Raw genomic sequence first — 19,497 nt, forward strand, 5'->3', positions numbered from 1 at the left:
ATAATCTATATAATAAACGAATTAGTTTAACAAAATTTACTATATATAATTTTATAATTGTGATTTTTTTTTTATAATTTAACATACAAGGATATATTGTAATTTCATAACCATTAAAATAGCTCGTTGACTAATTATAGTAATAGATAGATAACGGACAACTTCTAAATTCCAAATGACCATCCGTCATAATTTATACTTTACATAAACTACGGAGCTGTAGCTTTCATTTTCGAACTTCTAAAACAATTATATCACCAACCACAAATGAGGAACCTTTGTTTAAAAAAACTTGTCATCTGCTTATACCAATATTTATAGAAACAAGCAAAAAAAATTTATTATTAAGGGAGGTGATGTGAGTCAAAATTTTAAACCTCCTAGCGGCTAGTGCTAGGGGCACATTCACCACCACTGAACTGCGGCTTTTAATCTCAGAAAAACACAATTTCATGACCGTCAAAGGATAGACCAACAATGTACCATAACATTCCAATACCAGATTTGACAACAAAATGTAAGACATCTCTACTTAACTGTTGGAAACTAACAGTTGTCTTGTCCAGGCCAGACTTTTTGTCTTAGTTAGTCATCGTGACAGAGAAGTCCAGCCCCTACATTCCGATGTCTTGGAACTTTATAAAGAGATGAGGCACATATCAGGTGACGGACGACTTGCAAATTGGACACGTTGTTCTTCTTCGGACCCATTCATCAATGCACTGGGCGCAAGAAAACCACATAATTAGATGCTTGTGACTGCTAAGAAATTAAAAAGGACAAGTTACAAGTTTATATCGTAATTCTTACATCTTTGTGAAATTTGTGCAGACAGGGAAGATGGCGTATGGTGTCCCCAATGCTTGGAGTTTCAAGACAAATTGAACACTCTTCAAGATTATCAGTCTGCATGATTAGTGGGGGAACAAATCATTAGATCAGCACCACGTATGCATGAATTGGGTGAGGGACTACTAATACAATCATATCAGGAGAAAGAAAATACAGATAATTACCCCCATTTTCCTTATAGGTTGTGGGCAGGTGCTATACTACACCATCATCTTTACATTCAATATTTTCCTAATAAAAGTATATATGAAGCAAGTAGCTTCCAACAGTACCTGAACTGTCGATTCTGGCAAAGCATTAATCTGAGCCGCAGATGCACCGCCATGTTGATGATTGTTCTCATCAAGAGCCAATAACATTTCATAATCGTTTCTGAGCCAAAAAAAGAAACAGGGGTTAGATTACTAGTAAAGTTCCTTTAGGAACAAATACTTCATGCATGAACATATTACGTACGTAAACAGGCGAATAAGTGAGTGATTAACTAATACTATAAAAATAAGAGTAAAATTGGTTTTTTCTAGTCTGTAGGCAAAATTGCATGGGAATGTAATGTACTTCTCGTAAATTGTCAAAATTGTTTGTCAGAGAGAATAGTAAAAATGGTTTTATAAAAAAACTTGTATGTGATATATTAGTAGGTCAAAAACCAGCAGTCTTAGTAAAGCACTTCGTTTTAGTAAGAAAGCAACTGCACCAAAATAGTTGAAACAGATCACTAGCACCGTTCTATCAGCCAAATAAAACTAATAATTGAGGTGATGGTCGAGTCAACAAACTTATAGGCACTTCTTTCAATTTCCTACAAGTACTTGGTAGGTTGTCTTGTCAATATTACCTCACTGTCTCTGTTATAGGAGTATCTATACCCTTGCATTATCATGGAGGGTCGCGCTCAAGAGAGAACCAGTCCTTAAAATAGAACCATAGAACCACTAAGGTTCTGCTGCAGAACCCTAAATTTTAAATAGATTTTTAGGATCTAAATCTAAATACATGTTTTTTTCATGTTTTTTCATCGTTTTGTGTGTTCAAAAATCATTTTAAAATATAATACATAGATATCGACTTTTTTTTGCATGTGAAGTTCTGCTGCAGAACCCTAACTAATACTTAAGTTCTGCTGCAGAATCCTACCTAAATACTAGAAATAAGGTAAGGGTTCTATGATTCTCTCTCTAATGGTTCTCTCTTGAACATGACCCTATGATGGAATTCTTTTTGAGTATTTTTAAATTCTCTACATCCTTTTCGGCATCGATCAAAATGTTTTAACAAACACATTGCGCCACCACGAGAGATATGGCAATTAAAGAATAAGCAGCCTGGAAGATCAACCTGAAACTGGTTGGATGTAGCGGTTGGCACCATTAGGCTTGGGCATGTGCGCCTGCAAAAAGACCAGAAGGACCAGACTCTACTATATTGACTATTACTAAAGGCTAGGATGGTTTCAAAGGCTATTGTATAAGGGCTTTTCTTTTTGTTTTCTTTTTCTCTTTTTGCTAAAAGACCAAATCAGAAAGGGAAAACACACAACTATAAGAATATTTTTCATAAGTTCAAGTTTATTGGCTTTTGTTCTCTTGATAGTAGCCCATTATTCTCGCCGTCAATCTAGACAATAATTTTTAAAAAAAAAAATTACTGACACAGTGCCACTTGTTCTCTTTTTTTTTTTTTTTTTTGCTAAACAAGTAAACTGCCACTTGTATCTGCATCTCTCTGACCTTGCACAGCTCATCGAGAAGTTTAACACCCCTATTATGAACGTTTAGGACTTCAGGTAACACCTAAATAATTAGGATCAAATAATTGTGGCTAATCAATACTCCTTCGAGTACATAGTGAACACTATTCTAATTATTACATTGATAAACCCAAAAACCAATTAAAGTGCTGCTACATAGATTGTTGAAATCATGCTGAGCTTGAGTAACTTACTCGTTAAAATCACGCTGAGCTTGAAGGAGACTGCCAGCCATTCCCATATCATTGAAGGCCTCTAGTGCTTCCAGTATATGCATTCTCTGCAGAACAAGACAGTCTACCCTAAAAGCCTGAAGTAAAGAATCTATGAAACAGCAGGTACAAGTACAAAACATAAGCCTATACCATGTCAACATCCATGTTGGGAGGAAACACGACATTTCTTTGTCTAGATGATATTGTGCGAGGTTGTCCTGGAAAACGACTTCTCAGCCGTGCCATTCTATTAGTGGTAGGACCTCGAGGCTGGGTTACTCTCTGGGTGGAAGAATTTTGAGAAGACCTTAACATATTTTCTCTATGTGAGTTAGATATGGACGAGCTTCTCTGCAACAAAAAGAAAAAAAACAATAAATTAATGATTGCATGGGAAAGACCCACTAGAAGTGGCTGTATAAATTAATATATGGTTTATATTCATATTTATGTTGACATTAATTCCTCCATCAGTATTAGTAACCAACTAAAGCAAGAGAGCACAATTACAAAACAAATTTCATATATGTTCTCTCAAGCAACTTCAAACCCTCAACTGCCTTCAGGTGAAAGCAAAGAAACACCTTGCAAAATATGAAGTTTAGATCCTGAAACCACGATATTTCTATAAGCTTGAATTCTTCGGTTTCCTATAATGAGAATTAATAGTTGGTATACGCCAAGACCTTGCCTGTAGATTCATCAATATAATGATCCCCATTATTTGCTTTCCCCGTCATAGGAGACAAGGAGTCAAGGACATATATTTGTAGAAAGATCCAAAACAAAAACACATAAACACGATTACAAGGAGAAAAAACAGCACATCCAGTAAACCAAACTATTTAGGCAAAAATTCGACATACCCCTTGAACTTCAGGGATAAATAAAATAACTATTTAGGCAAAAAAATCAACAATAAAGTGTGTAAATCTCGATTCTTCAGAGTATTGTACACCGAAATTGTATAATATGATTAGCGATTCACTTACAGGATGAGGCACATGCTGGCTTCTACTAGCAAAAGCATGCTGTGAAATCTCCTGCTGCAGCGCCAGTGCAACGTGTTCATCGATCTATTGTGTGGTCATGACAAAGCAATGAGAAAACTAACTATAATAAAGAGGTGTTCCTAAATAAGCAAATACAGAAATTACATTATAAAATGAAGTGGCATACCTCACGATCTGCTGCAACATTTGATTCATTATATAGTTGTTCCTGAAGCTCCCTAGCCAAAATTTCATCTGCTTCCAGCTGTCTATCCCTAATATCTGACGCACTTACACTACTGCGATCTATGTTGCATGGGCCGTTGCTTCTTGTTTCAGGGGAAAATTCATCAATATCAATAATTGGCTTAAAACTGCGTGCTGCGTGGCTATTTTGTGTCCTAACCGATCTTGCATTTGATGGTTCTCCTGATGACCCAAGAACCAAAAATTCAGAGTTAGATGTTGCTGATGACGAAGATTCACCTTGATGACTCCTAGAGGAACCCTGCCTCTGTCTTTTAATCACTGTGTTTGAAGAATCAGGATGATCATTCAATCTGCCTCCCTGATGCTTTTGGGATACTGTCTGGGATATAGGTGCCGCAGACGCATTCTGGGATGAGACTGAGTGTTTTCTTGTAATATTCCCCTCTTTATTATCCCTTCTGGCCACTACAGTCCTAGGTAACTTATTCACGTTACATGGATCATCTGTTCTGTGGAAAAGAAGAGGTTCTTCATCAGACAAGGAAGGATTCGATCTTCTGGTATGCTCACGTGTACTTATCCATCCACTTGATCCTTCGGAGCGCACACAAGCAGCCTTGTTGGCATGACTAGCTCCGTCTACCTTACCAGCAAGAACCCTGCAAGTGTTTTAATAGTCAAATTTCTCCAAAAAATCAATGGGGAAAATTATTTATTGACTTTGCAACCCTATTCTATTCAATTCTACTATGCATCAACTACATGATTAAGCGCCGCAGAAATGCAGAAGTTTACAGAGATCATCAGGGTTTAATCACTTGTTCGCTACCATAATTGTAAGTAGGATAATCTATATCAGAGATGTAGGATAATCGATATCAGATATGTACGAAATCAATTTAGATGTTTTACTTTTTTTTACTTCTAATTTGACAATTCCTTGAAGAGTATTAAGCAATTACAAAACTGACCCAACAGTTCGCAACATATAGCATTAATCTCAAGTCAAACCTAGTTTCAACAAGTCAAGAGAGATAGGGTTCATCATGTAGGAATCAAGAAAATAGCAAATGGCATCAACATAAAGGTAAAATTGTGGGTAGATATTTAAAGTGGGAGTCCAGGAAACATGTTATGCAGTACAAAGATTCTTTAATAGCAAGAAAAATGGGAAAATTGGAAAGTTGCAGATAGAACTTGGGATATGGCAACAGCTAATTTTACGCAAAAGGGCAAAAAGTTTACTTTTCACTTATTTAATGTAATACTTTCCTTCTTAGTTAAAAAACGAGGTCATGGTCGGATAGCCGGTGACACGAAATGGCTAAAAGGAAAGAACCACTAAAGCAATTCAAACTATTGATTATCTCCTCAAGCAAGGAAATCAAAGCAAGCTGAGGTTGAGATATATGACTCAAAGGGTGAAAATTAAGAGAATGGCCTCTTGTAGACATCATAATTGCTAGTCACACCCTGACACTTCAAACACACTGAATTCACAAATCAAAGATACATACAGGTGTGTGTGTGTGTGGTAAGTCATTCAATTAATAATTGACGGATATTAACACCGATTTTGATCAGAAACAGGTTACCTACACATGCGAGAAGCATGCTTATCAATCTGGAAAATGTGACAGCCAAATTAATTGATACACACACACACACACACACAGACACACAGACACACACATATATATATGTACATATATATATATATATATATATATATATATATATATATATGTACATACATATATATACCTAACAAGCCATAAGTCCAATTTAATATTAGCTATTTACCTTCCAGGTAAAGGCCTTGCTTTTGCCTCAGATTCCATTAACAATCCGCTATGGGTTAGTAATCCCTTTCCCTTGACTCGATGAGAATGCTTGTCTTCAGCTGTTGGTTCCCTACTAGATCCATAATCATCTTGGTAAGGGTGCAGAAAAGTATTATTCTGTGTCTGAGCCAGTTGTTTAGCCTTTGATACATTAGATGGAGATACACATCCATATCGCTCGACTCGACAAGCATCCTTGACTTCAGCCATTGAATCCCTACTAGCTCCGGAATCATTCTGGTGGGAATGCAGAAAAGTATTATTCTGTCTCTGTGCAGTCAGCTTAGCCTTTGCTACGTTAAGTGGAGATATACATCCATTTCTAACCAATTTTTTCTGACAACTGGTTCTGTGTGAAGTCCTCGGGTTGTCATTTATTTTCCCAACATGAGAATCTTCTACAATAGGCAGAGGTGAAACGCTCTTGTCTGCCATTTCTTTTCTATGTTCTTTCGATTGACTACTTCCTGTGACGAATTTCTGATATGTTCTTAAATGGTCATCTTCGTCGGTCAGATCAAGTACCTTAACATGTCCTTGGCATCCAGCCATCTCGGAATTAGGACTAGAAAGAGCTTTTCCTTTTCCCATGTATTCCGGATGAAAGTTACTTTTTCCCCGATGATTGAATGTATGATCAACTGCAGTTCTCCTCGATCTGAACGGACCCCTAGAAGCAAGTGCATTTTCTGAATTGATATTAATAAGATTCCCTTGAAGCTCATTTTTGGTGGAATCATGTCTAGGAGGAATAAACATACTTCTGCTCTCACTTTTAGTCGCCCGTTTATTGTTTCTTGGCACACCTTGTAACCCAGCAGCAGACGTATCAGCATTTTCAATAAGATTGGCCATGGATGATACATATCTCTCTCGTCTTATACAATTTTTCCCATTAATATTTTGGGATGCTAATCTATCTGGGGTATCAGGAACCTCCACAACCTGATCAATATCCATGGCATCCATCTTCTGCAGAGTAAGAATCCAAACAAGACACATTTAATTGACAAAAAACATTTTTTATACCAATAACAGACTCTATCTACATTAACTAAAGAAGTTTCAATGTGCGGATGCACAATCCCAGAATAATCACCACAGTAAACCGCCCACAAAAAAAAAACACAATAAATATGTATAATTCATTTACTTTCCACATTCAGACACATGTAGAAAAGCTTGTTAAAAAGACTCGTCAGAAAGGCACAACTTTAGTAAAACTCAGGTAATAAAATCATATACTAGTATCGAGACCACAAATCACACAAAAAATCTTAAAAGCCTATCTTGTTATTAAACACAGCAAAACAATTAGAAACCGACAAAATAATCATATCGACACAAACTAATCCAGCAGTTACGCAAACCTTACATCCAAATTCAATAATAACATACAATAACCAACCGGTATACAAAACTAAAAGTTCTGCAAATAAACTCGCGCGCGCACACACTATAATCAGATTACGCAAACAAATCAACAATTGTAACAATAACCTAAAATCGAAACAATCAAAAAGCTAAATCTATTACAAATCAACATTCAATCAAGTTTTAAATCACAAAATCATATATTTACACACACAAACATAATAAATAAACAAAAATCACAAAATGAAACTTAATTTCAATTACGAACAACGAAATCGATGAAAAAACAAACACCGATTTAAATTAATAACGAATCGGATGAAATAAGTGATAAAGATCGAACCTCTAATTGATTTGGCGGTGATTTGAAATCGAACCACAATCTCCGACGACTCGGCTCGCCGGAACTGTTTCCCGATGAGTTTTTATGTGTACTGTAGGGAAAAGGTATATTTGTGGTTTACAATGTTAAGGGAACGTGTCATCACGCGCTGAGTCAGCGCGTGTACGGGATTTGTGTTGGAGATGAGCTCTGCTCGTTACTTTTTTTAAACTGCGTGTCGCTTTGTCGTTCGAAGACGTTGCTATAAATATAAGTGAATGGGCTGGATTTTCGTAGTGAGCGGGCTGGGCCTTTGGAGCGTTCAGCCGTTTTAGGATCGTTTATTTTAAACGAAGAATATTTAATATCGTTAGATTTTTTCATGTCATTTTGAAAAATTCGGACTACACATTTTGAGATAAATATATTTTAAACTTTTCCCTGGATAAATTATTTAGACTTTAATGTCGTTGAAAAAGAAAAATTATAAAAGTATTAACCTTTATCCTATGATCAAAATACCTAAAATTATGTGCAGATACAACGCGTAAATAACGCTTTTGTATAAAGATCTTTTACAAGAAATTGTTAATTCAATCCGCTAGTCAAAACAGATTAATTCAATCAGCTAGTCAAAACATATGTTTCAATTAACTAGTCAAAACATCAAATTCAATCCATTGACCGTTAATTCCCAAATATAATTATTCTGTGTTTATTGGAAATCAACGCAGTTCCTGAATAAATTTATCATGTAAATTGTAAACACCCAAATGAATCACAGAATTAAAAACAGATGTAAGCATATCAGAATTGCATGCAAACTAAATGAACCATATGAAGCCTCAAGTAGGCACACTGTGAAGAACAACAGTTTCGACAGTGATACCAGGCCCGAAACCAAATAAAACACCCCAATCAAGTCCTTCTCCGGTAGTTCTCTGTCCATCCTTAGCCGAAGCCTTTCTCATTTCATCTAGTATGAACAAAACACTAGCACTTGACATGTTTCCATAATCCCTCAGGACCTCCCTTGAACACTGCAATTTTTCGGGCACCAAGCCTAACTCCGTCTCAACTTGATCCAGGATAGCTCGACCGCCTGGATGTGCAATCCAAAAAATAGAGTTCCAGTCAGAGATGCCGAGGGGTTGGAAGGCCTCAACTAAACTGTTCTCAATGTTCTTTGAAACGAGACCAGCAACAGTTTTGAGAAGGTTTAGAGTAAGTCCAACGACCCCGAGATGACTGACAATAGCGCCCTCACTATCTGGGAGGATGGTTTGAGCAGCAGACACAATTTCAAACAATGGTTTTTCCACTCCAGCAATCAGGTCCGAGCCTACTATCACGGAACCAGCCCCATCGCCAAATAAGGCCTGGCCTACGAGGCTATCAACATGGTCCTCACTTGGTGCATGAAACTTAAACACACTAATCTCGGAGCAAACAACAAGGACTCGAGCTCCTTTGTTGTTTTCTGCCAAGTCTTTTGCCAGACGAAGAGCAGTTCCACCTGCAAAACAACCTTGTTGGTACAACATGAAGCGCCTGACGGATGGGCTGAGCCCGAGAAGCTTGGTGAGACGGTAATCTGCACCGGGCATATCAACACTACTAGTAGTGTTGGGAGTCACAGTGAAAATCACAGCAACAATGTATAGAGCAGTTATATTATATAAACAAGTGTAGGCCAACGAAACCACAACAATATAGCATGCACGAAGATCGTATATACAATAATCAGTGACTGATAAATTACAAGAAAAGAAGAGAAAGGCGCACCTTACACCGTCGCTAGAATTAGTATACAGAACAGCTGAGTCGCCTAGCCCTTCGATGAAGACTAGACTGTTCTTGAAGTGATTATTGCCCCACTACGCTGTGATGGGTAGTCGCAATATCGCTCCCAGGATAAAACAGCACAGACCGAACCGCTCACAGACACGAGTACGATCAACAGCGATCAACACCTCAGTTCGCCCGAGAACAGTATGTATATGTGTATATATCGGAGTAGATGGTGAGAGTGTAAGAGAGAAGAATGAGAATGGTGTTTGTGTTTTTCCCGTGCTACAACTCAAGTGTCGAGGCTCACTATTTATAGTGAGGCCAAGGCACCAACACACCGTCCAGATTCATCTGTCCAGGTTCAATGAATCTGTATCTGTCAGACATTCTGACCAGATTCATTTGTCCAGGTTCAATGAATCTGTATCTGTCAAACATTCTGACCAGATTCATTTGTCCAGGTTCAATGAATCTGTATCTGTCAGACATTCGGACCAGATTCATTTGTCCAGGTTCAATGAATCTGTATCTGTCAGATATACCGACCAGATTCATTTGTCCAGATTCAATGAATCTGTATCTGTCAGATATACTGACCAGATTCATTTGTCCAGATTCAATGAATCTGTATCTGTCAGATATACTGACCAGATTCATTTGTCCAGATTAAATGAATCACATTCTCATTTCAAGCTCTTTCAAGCCACTGTATTCAACTCTATTTCTCAATGGATTTCACTAAGAAAATGTCCCGGAAATTACATCAAGAACATATTAAAAAATATGCTTTAAACTTTCCATTTTCTAACAATCCCCCACAAATCCATATAGATATGCATATTAGTCCTCATCATGACTTGTTTTTCAGAGTAGGTACCCTTCCGGGTTTGAACCCTCCTAAGTCCCCTACTTCGATGGCTACCGGATATAGATGGATTGTTTCACCTTGAATCTCTATCCGTTGGGTGTAACCACACTCCATAGACGACGACAGGTCAAAGGCTATGGTGCCGATCTACGGCTTTGAGACATTAATGGTCGTGTCTCGATCCTGTTCGTCGAATGTTTCAAGGAATAACCCTTTCCTCTAATTGCGACCTCACAATTACATTCGCTTAGCTGGGCATCTCCAGAGATGTACTGCAACCATCTCGTCAAATGACTTGACCCCATTCAGAGTTCTAAAAACTCTTGCTATACTTGCAGTGTCAGTACCTTTTAGGTTTGCAGGGGATAGACTCAGATGCATAAGTATCTACATTGTAGTTAAAGGTACTACCGATCCACCCTTACAGCTTGTTTACCACATTGAATACACTTTGAGGGATCTCCTCTCAGATGTATTGGGTTCCCGCTGTAGATGAATCATGATGGGTTATCAGTCCCATCCCCAACCTTGACTTAAGGACAACAGCATGCTCAAGCCCTTTAGTCAGTGGATCAGCTATGTTATCTTGAGTTCCAATGAACTCAATAGCAATAGTCCGATCAGACACCAAACCCCTTATAGACTTAAGTCTAACTTGGATGTGTCTCTTTGTTTTAGCATTATACTTGACACTTCTGATCTTGTCGATAGTTGTACGGCTATCACAATGAACAGAAATTGCCGGTAGCGGACGACTTACTACAGGTAACACAGACATGAGTCCATGTAACCATTCAGCCTCCGTACCCGTGGCATCCAATGCACACAACTCGGCCTCAAACGTAGACCGAGTTACTATAGTCTGTCTAGTCGACTTCCAGGATACTGCTCCACCCGCAAGGGTAAACAGATATCCAGTCACTCCATTGGAACCAGACTTCTTAGCTATCCAACTTGCATCACTATATCCCTCAAGCACACTCGGATATCTCCTGTAGTGCAACCCAAGATATATGGTGCCTTTCAGATATCTAAGTACTCTATCTAGAGCATCCCAATGAGTTCTGTTTGGACAGCTTGTATATCTTGCTAACTTAGACACAGAATATGTTATATCTGGTCTAGTACCATTAGCAAGATATTGCAAACTACCAATAATCTGAGAATATCTTAACTGAGACACAGGTACACCTGAAGCATTCTTGATAAGAGCAACTTTAGGATCATATGGTGTACTAGCAATTCTACAATTTGAATAACCATACTTCTCAAGTATAGATTTCTCTATATAATGAGATTGTGACAAGGTTATTCCCTCAGTTGACTGAGTCAACTTGAGTCCAAGAATCACATTCGCCTCACCCATGTCCTTCATTTCAAAGTGTTTTTTCAAGAAATTCTTTGTCTCGTTAATAATCTCAATATTGGTTCCAAACAGTAGTATATCATCCACATACAAGCACAACACAATATGTTCATTTCCTTTAACCTTATAGTAGACACACTTGTCATTATCATTAACTATAAAATCAAAAGTCAAAACAGTGTCATCAAACTTTTTGTGCCAGTCTCTAGGTGCTTGTTTCAAGCCGTAGATGGATTTGACTAACTTACATACTTTGCTCTCATTGCCAGATGCAACAAATCCCTCAGGCTGATCCATATAAATCTCTTCTTCAAGATCACCATGAAGAAAAGCTGTCTTTACATCCATTTGATGGATGATAAGACCATGTACGGAAGCCAATGCTACAAGCATTCGGATCGTTGTCAATCTTGCAACAGGAGAGTATGTATCAAAGTAGTCAATACCTTCTCTTTGCCTAAAACCTTTAGCAACCAATCTAGCTTTATACTTATCTATTGAGCCATCTGGTTTCATCTTCCTTTTGAAGATCCACCTACATCCTATAGTAGAACACCCAGGAGGGAGGTCAACCAACTCCCATGTTCCGTTAGAAACAATAGAGTCAATTTCACTCTTCACAGCGCCTTTCCAGTGCCTAGATTCCGAAGAATCCATGGCTTGTCGGAAAGTCAAAGGTTCGTCCTCGACATTGTAAGTGATAAAATCACTTCCAAAGTCCTTAACTACCTTTGCACGCTTGCTCCTTCTAGGTTCCTCAACTTCATTAGGAGTAGAGCTACTAGTAGGATCTGCCCCCACATTTGTCATCTTTTCCACATGATCGGGAATAGAACTAGATGTGTGAGTAGGATCAACACTAGAAGAACTTTGAGGTATACCAGTCTTCATAGGGAAGACATCCTCAAAGAATGTTGCATCACGAAACTCAACTATCGTGTTTGCCACTATACCATCTATGTCAGATTTTAATACTAAAAATCTCATAGCTGTAGTGGTTTCGAGATAGCCCAGAAAGATACAATCAACAGTTTTCGGCCCTAGTTTCTTTCTCTTGTGTTCAGGGACAAGTACCTTCGCAAGGCACCCCCACACACGAAGATACTTTAGACTAGTTTTCCTGCCTTTCCATAATTCGTAAGGTGTCTTGTCCATATGTTTCAGAGGGACTCTATTCAGAATATGGCAAGCCGTATTCAGAGCCTCCCCCCACATGTACTTGGGCAACCCCGAATTAATCAACATACTGTTAATCATATCTTTAAAAGTTCTGTTCTTTCGTTCTGCCACCCCATTAGACTCAGGTGTATATGGTGGAGTCACCTCATGAATTATACCATTGCTCTTGCAAAATTCATTAAAGGTGTTTCCCGTATATTCACCACCTCTATCAGATCTCAAACGTTTAAGTACTTTACCAGTTTGTGTTTCAACTTCAGTTTTAAATCTAATGAATTTTTCAAGTGCTTCATCTTTATGTTTAAGAAAATAAACATAACAATATCTACTACAATCATCTATAAAGGTAATGAAATATCTACAGTGTTCCTTAGTCAACACACCACCAAATTCACATATGTCCGAGTGCACTAAATCTAACAAGTCAGAATCCCTAACCACACTATGAAAAGGTTTCCTTGTTAGTTTAGCTGTCACACATACTTGACATTTAGTTTTCTTATCAATGGCATGCTTTGTAATCAACTCTAAGTTCATCATATTCTTTAGAGCACCAAAATTTAAATGACCAAGCCTAGAGTGCCACAAATCGGATGATTCAATATTATTAACAGAAGGAGAGGCAATATCATTAATAAAACCGCCTAAAACAGGCTCCACATTTATTAAAAACAAGCCGTCTGACAAGTAGCCCTTGCCAAAAAACACACCAGTCTGAGTAATAACTACTTTATTACACTTTAAAGAAAGTTCAAAGCCATTTTTAACTAAACAACTTCCACTAATAATATTTCTACGAATCTCGGGAACATGATGCACTCTAGTAAGGGATAGAACACGCCCTGAAGCAAACTTCAGGTCCACGTTTCCTATTCCACGAACTTGAGCCGCACTAGCATTCCCCATCGTCACTGTCATCCCATGAGCCTGTTGATAAGATACAAACAGAGTAATATCAGCACAAATGTGCACATTAGCTCCCGTATCAATCAACCACTCATTAGACAGATAAGTGGAAAATAGTTCAGGGTTGTACTTAACATACCCGTCATTGGTTTCAGAAGCAACAGCCTCACCAACAACCATGTTAAGCACAGGCCCATCAGTGGTTCCAAGCACAGTATTTGCTTGTGCTACCACCTCAGCTTTCTTTGCTTTCTTTACAGGACAGTCCTTACTCCAATGACCAACCTGTCCACAAGACCAACATGGTTTGTTGGCCTTTGATTTCTTAGCCTTGCCCTTGTCAGTTTTGGGCTTAGTGTTCACCTTCTTAGCGACAGACTTTCTTTTCTGTCCCACAGTCACTACATTGACCTTCGAGCTACCAGATTCAGTTGGCATCACATGTCCCTGTTTGGACTTGTGCTGCTCCTGCACAGAGATGTCCAGCATCAGGTTAGTCCAAGTGATCTCTCCCTTCTGTCTTTTCAGGGAGAGTGCAAACTCTTCCCAAGACTTAGGGAGCTTTTCAATCACAGACATAACCAAAAACTTTTCAGGAAGGTCCATTCCGGACTCCTTCAAAGCATGCACCAACGTCTCAAACTCATGCACCTGCTCAGTCATGGATTTTGTATCCACCAGTTTGAAGTCCAGGAACTTAGCCACAGAATACTTTTCCAACCCTTGCGAGTCAGTATTGTGTGTCTGATCAAGTTTCTCCCACAAGGTCTTAGCAGTGTAGGAGTCAGATGAGTAAACATCGAACAGAGTGTTCGTTAAGGCTGCTAGAATAGCAGCCCTAGCCACCCCATCCTTTTCCTCCCACATAGCATAGGCCTTAAGGGTTTCAGCCTTTTCCTGTACCACAACTGGTTTCTCATACTGCAACACCGGCCATAGACCCTTAACCGTAAGCCACAGTTTCATCTTTTTCTGCCAACGAGAAAAAGAAACTCCCCCACCGAATTTATCAGGAATACCTGATAAATCAATGGGCTGTGGAAAACGATACGTAGTCCAATCGATGTTACTAGTAACACCAGACCCAGAACCAGCACCACCACCAACAACAGAATCCGCAATCTCATTAACCATCTTGCTTACTACACAATATAACAGATAATCACTTCAAGATTGTTGGGAGTCACAGTGAAAATCACAGCAACAATGTATAGAGCAGTTATATTATATAAACAAGTGTAGGCCAACGAAACCACAACAATATAGCATGCACGAAGATCGTATATACAATAATCAGTGACTGATAAATTACAAGAAAAGAAGAGAAAGGCGCACCTTACACCGTCGCTAGAATTAGTATACAGAACAGCTGAGTCGCCTAGCCCTTCGATGAAGACTAGACTGTTCTTGAAGTGATTATTGCCCCACTACGCTGTGATGGGTAGTCGCAATATCGCTCCCAGGATAAAACAGCACAGACCGAACCGCTCACAGACACGAGTACGATCAACAGCGATCAACACCTCAGTTCGCCCGAGAACAGTATGTATATGTGTATATATCGGAGTAGATGGTGAGAGTGTAAGAGAGAAGAATGAGAATGGTGTTTGTGTTTTTCCCGTGCTACAACTCAAGTGTCGAGGCTCACTATTTATAGTGAGGCCAAGGCACCAACACACCGTCCAGATTCATCTGTCCAGGTTCAATGAATCTGTATCTGTCAGACATTCTGACCAGATTCATTTGTCCAGGTTCAATGAATCTGTATCTGTCAAACATTCTGACCAGATTCATTTGTCCAGATTAAATGAATCACATTCTCATTTCAAGCTCTTTCAAGCCACTGTATTCAACTCTATTTCTCAATGGATTTCACTAAGAAAATGTCCCGGAAATTACATCAAGAACATATTAAAAAATATGCTTTAAACTTTCCATTTTCTAACAAGTAGTGCAGAAGATGAGGTGTGTGATTTTCGACTTTGGCTGCCCCCATTCCTCTAAGGCCTTTGTGGCTGCTTCTTTACCAAGCTTTGGCACTTCAGTAATCGCAATGTCTTGCCTGGCATCTAGGGACGGTGCCATGTGCTCACATAAGCTCGGATTTTCCTTGAGTATTTCTTCGCTCAAGTACATGTACCTCGTACTCACCATTGATTTCTCACCTGCAAAGTTAATTTGCTATCTTCAGTGTTCTAAAAATCCCCGATTAATCCTTAAAAAATATTTTACTAATTACACTCCGATTTGACTAAAAATCTCTGACTTATCAGAAAAATCTCTAATAAATCGTGAATCGGCAGGTCAACTGCTTAGTACTGCTATAAATAACATTTTCCTCAATTTCAAATTTACAAACCCAAGTAAAAACATTGAAAGACTAGACAGACCAACAAAGAGATATGTCTAAATTATGACAAGAATCTTACACATGCGCTTAAATTTCTGTTTCAGCTCTGTTTTATTTTCACTATTCGTAATACGAAAAAAGTAATCAGGATACGTGCTCTGCTGGACACAATTTGGAGGCGTTGCTGTTCCGATTGCCAGCACAGCCGCAGTGCCTTGAGCTTGACGTGCTTTACGGTACTCGTCTACGGTTACCATTACGAAGCTAGTTCCTCTGGTGTGCTAGCCCAAAGCTTCTCAGGGGCCAGTGACTCCTGTAATAAGATAACTAAGACTCAAAAGCTCAACTCTTTTGCATGTATGTTAATGAATTACGCTATCTTTCCCGTAAGTGATGGGTCAATGCATTGGAGTTGCGACAAGCATCTTTTGATCAACATTTAATCAAGCTACGAAGCTCCAAAACACAGAAAAACAAAGAAATTATCGAAATTATTCAGACTAAAAACTACTGTATTGGTGTTTCACTTTGTTTTCTGCAATCTCTCTAATAAAATGAAATTATATGGGAAAACATTCAAAAAATACCCACATCTTAATACCTGGGGCCTAGAGTCGGCCAAACAAACATAACATATTGGGCGCTCGCGCTTTTGACTTTTGACGTAACTTAAAAGAAGTTTTTATTGTTTATAAGTGAGAAGTTAATTATAAGTGAGAGATAACTTTTATCTTATTTGTTTGGATATATTTCAACCAACACGGTTGAAGATGTTCTACGTACCTAAACTAAAAATACGGATGCCAGACAACGACACAAATCACAGAAGAGCAGCAGAGGAACATTGGCTGCTTACTCGGTCGGGGGTTGGCAACAATGCTATAGCTGCACTTGTAGGGTTACCGCACACAGCTGTAGTATATGAAAACCAGGACAAAAATCTAGCAAGAGGACCACTTGAGAGCTAAGTCACTAGTTCCCTCATGTTTTAAATCTAAGACAAGCACACAATCCTCAAAGACTGATGAAACTAATCATCCCAAGACAACAACATTAGGAAACATCAAGCCAAATATAAGTAACTTTCAAGTTCTAATTCTTCAACTTTGCTTTTACATCATATTGATAAGTTTCCATGTAGTACAATCTATGTTTATTTGTAATCAAGGCAGTTCCTTAAATATATTTATTTCCATTTATCAAATCACTAGTATTGTTACATAATAAACACACAATCCAATTACATATATATTAAACCAAATGTAGTAACATCACAAATCACAAGCAAATTATGACACCAAGGTCTTAAGTAGGCACACTGTGAAGAACAACAGTCTCGACAGTAAGACCAGGCCCGAACCCGAATAGAACACCCCAATCAAGTCCTTCTCCGGTAGTTCTGTGTCCATCTTTAGCCGAAGCCTTCCTCATCTCATCCAGAATGAACAGAACACAAGCACTTGACATGTTTCCATAGTCCCTGAGAACTTGTCTAGTAGACTTTAGTTTCTCAGGCTTCAAGCTCAACTCTGTTTCGACTTGATCTAGTATAGCTGGACCGCCTGGATGAGCAATCCAAAAAATTGAGTTCCAGTCAGATATCCCCAAGGGCTTAAACGCCTCAACCAAACTCTTCCTTATATTCTTTGAAATTAGGCCTGGAACATCTTTGAGGAGGTGGAATGTTAGGCCAACCTCGCGAAGATGACCATCGATAGCACCATCACTGTCAGGCAGGATGGTTTGTGCAGCAGAGACAATCTCAAACAAGGGCTTCTCGATCCCAATTACAGGGTCTGATCCCACAATCACCGCGCCAGCTCCATCCCCAAACAAGGCCTGCCCAACCAAACTATCAAGATGAGTGTCATTAGGCCCCCGGAACGTAATCACAGTGATCTCAGAGCAAACCACAAGCACACGAGCATTTTTATTGTTCTCAGCCAGGTCTTTTGCCAGACGAAGAACCGTGCCACCAGCAAAACAGCCCTGCTGGTACATCATGAACCGCTTCACCGAGGGACGGAGCCCGAGGAGCTTGGTGAGGCGAAAGTCCGCGCCAGGCATATCGACACCGCTGGTGGTGCAGAAGATAAGGTGGGTGATTTTGGACTTTGGTTGACCCCATTCTTTTATGGCCCTGAGAGCTGCTTCTTTCCCCAGCTTTGGGACTTCATTCACCACAATGTCTTGCCTAGCATCAAGCGATGAGGCCATGTACTCGCAGAAACTCGGATTTTGTTTCAGTAAATCTTCGGTCAAGTGCATGTAACGAGTGTTTATCATCGATTTTTCACCTGAAAAAGTTTATTTCGAGCCATAATTATTTGCCAGTTCATGACAAAAACAGCAGTCAAAAGAGATTCTAAACCAATCTGGTTCTTTTTAGCGAAACACAAGAAGTATTAAATCAATTTGTCGCACGAACAAAGAAACGAGTATGCATAGCAAATTAGCAATTATTACGTAATGTAACATATAATTTGCATGTTGCCTATTTTCCTCTGTGCAACTGATCTAAGTCACCTCAGACCCGTTTGACATTGCTGTTACAAACGGTAACAACAATCTCGCTAAACACATTTGAAAAATTATTTGATAAATCTAAAATCAATTTTTTGGAACAACAGATTTTAGTTCGAGATCTATTTTTACAAAAAACAGGTCATCCCATATTTTTAGAAAAAAACTTCTATAAAAAATAATTGTAACCGATTTCACTTCAAACCACACCACAAATAATATACTTTTTATATTATAACTCAAAATATGCACATAAAAACTACCAAATATTTATCTGATTTGTACGACACTTTTTTACAACAACATTCTTTTTATGAGCATTTTTTCTAGACAACATAATAATTTTTAAAAATACTTTAAATCCGTCACCTCACTAAAAAATACCAGGAAAAAGGTATTAATATAACTATCCATCTATCTAGGAAAAAAAACACATCAAATTATCAATGTGACTGTATAACATTGTAAACCAAAAAATATCATAAAAACTCACACATCCGCCTAAACTTCTCCTTGAGCTCAGGTTTATCTTCGCTATTAGTAATGCGAAAATAATAATCCGCATACGCGCTCTGATCGACACAGTTCGGCGGCGTGGCGGTTCCGATCGCCAGCACCGTCGCCGGACCTTCAGCCCGCTGAGCCTTCCGGAACTCATTCACAGTCACCATCTCTAGCCAGAAATATTTAGAACACAAACAAATATTATTTTGTAGTAGAAACTAGAAAGCTTGGTTGTGTTAAATGTTTGTAAGTTACGGAAATGTATTTATAAGCGATAAATAAATAAGTATGGTAGCTAGAAGCAGCACGTGACCAACCCCCTTTCAAATAGCCATCTGTCCGGTTGGCACATCAGCCTGTTATATTTAGTTTGGTAGTGTATTATTACTGCGTTGTTGCATGCCTAGTGTACTTTCCAATTTCAGATCAAACATTACACGTTTTCTTTTTT

The 19,497-nt window shown here is 38.6% G+C and overlaps 3 protein-coding genes across 4 annotated transcripts; all 3 read right to left on the reverse strand.

Annotated features, from left to right (window-relative positions):
- Positions 1 to 314: 314 nt before the first annotated feature.
- On the reverse strand, positions 315 to 7,799 carry LOC108202589 (uncharacterized). 2 transcript variants are annotated; one of them, XR_010287288.1, is made up of 10 exons: positions 7,581 to 7,799; positions 5,823 to 6,835; positions 3,997 to 4,678; positions 3,810 to 3,893; positions 2,968 to 3,168; positions 2,797 to 2,882; positions 1,125 to 1,224; positions 811 to 906; positions 413 to 722; positions 315 to 380 (listed from the first exon to the last, which is right to left on the reverse strand). XR_010287288.1 is itself a non-coding variant. In XM_017371059.2 (9 exons), exons 2-9 carry the CDS (start codon positions 6,830 to 6,832, stop codon positions 660 to 662), a joined length of 2,322 nt encoding a protein of 773 aa, XP_017226548.1. In that variant the 5' UTR covers positions 6,833 to 6,835; positions 7,581 to 7,799; the 3' UTR covers positions 315 to 659. The 2 variants fall into 2 exon arrangements, 1 of the variants encoding a protein (XP_017226548.1); XM_017371059.2 differs by having other exon boundaries at positions 315 to 722.
- Positions 7,800 to 8,310: 511 nt separating this feature from the next.
- On the reverse strand, positions 8,311 to 16,626 carry LOC108202862 (chalcone synthase 1). The gene is made up of 4 exons (XM_017371435.2): positions 16,099 to 16,626; positions 15,616 to 15,834; positions 13,561 to 13,564; positions 8,311 to 9,176 (listed from the first exon to the last, which is right to left on the reverse strand). The coding sequence occupies exons 1-4, from the start codon at positions 16,274 to 16,276 to the stop codon at positions 8,405 to 8,407; spliced, it is 1,173 nt and encodes a 390-aa protein (XP_017226924.1). The 5' UTR covers positions 16,277 to 16,626; the 3' UTR covers positions 8,311 to 8,404.
- A 565-nt stretch (positions 16,627 to 17,191) lies between these two features.
- Positions 17,192 to 19,289, reverse strand: LOC108200622 (chalcone synthase 1). The gene is made up of 2 exons (XM_017368840.2): positions 19,036 to 19,289; positions 17,192 to 18,316 (listed from the first exon to the last, which is right to left on the reverse strand). Exons 1-2 carry the CDS (start codon positions 19,211 to 19,213, stop codon positions 17,325 to 17,327), a joined length of 1,170 nt encoding a protein of 389 aa, XP_017224329.1. The 5' UTR covers positions 19,214 to 19,289; the 3' UTR covers positions 17,192 to 17,324.
- Between the last annotated feature and the right edge of the window lie 208 nt (positions 19,290 to 19,497).

Source organism: Daucus carota, chromosome 9 (genome assembly GCF_001625215.2).
Source record: "Daucus carota subsp. sativus chromosome 9, DH1 v3.0, whole genome shotgun sequence".
NCBI classification, from domain to species: domain Eukaryota; kingdom Viridiplantae; phylum Streptophyta; class Magnoliopsida; order Apiales; family Apiaceae; genus Daucus; species Daucus carota.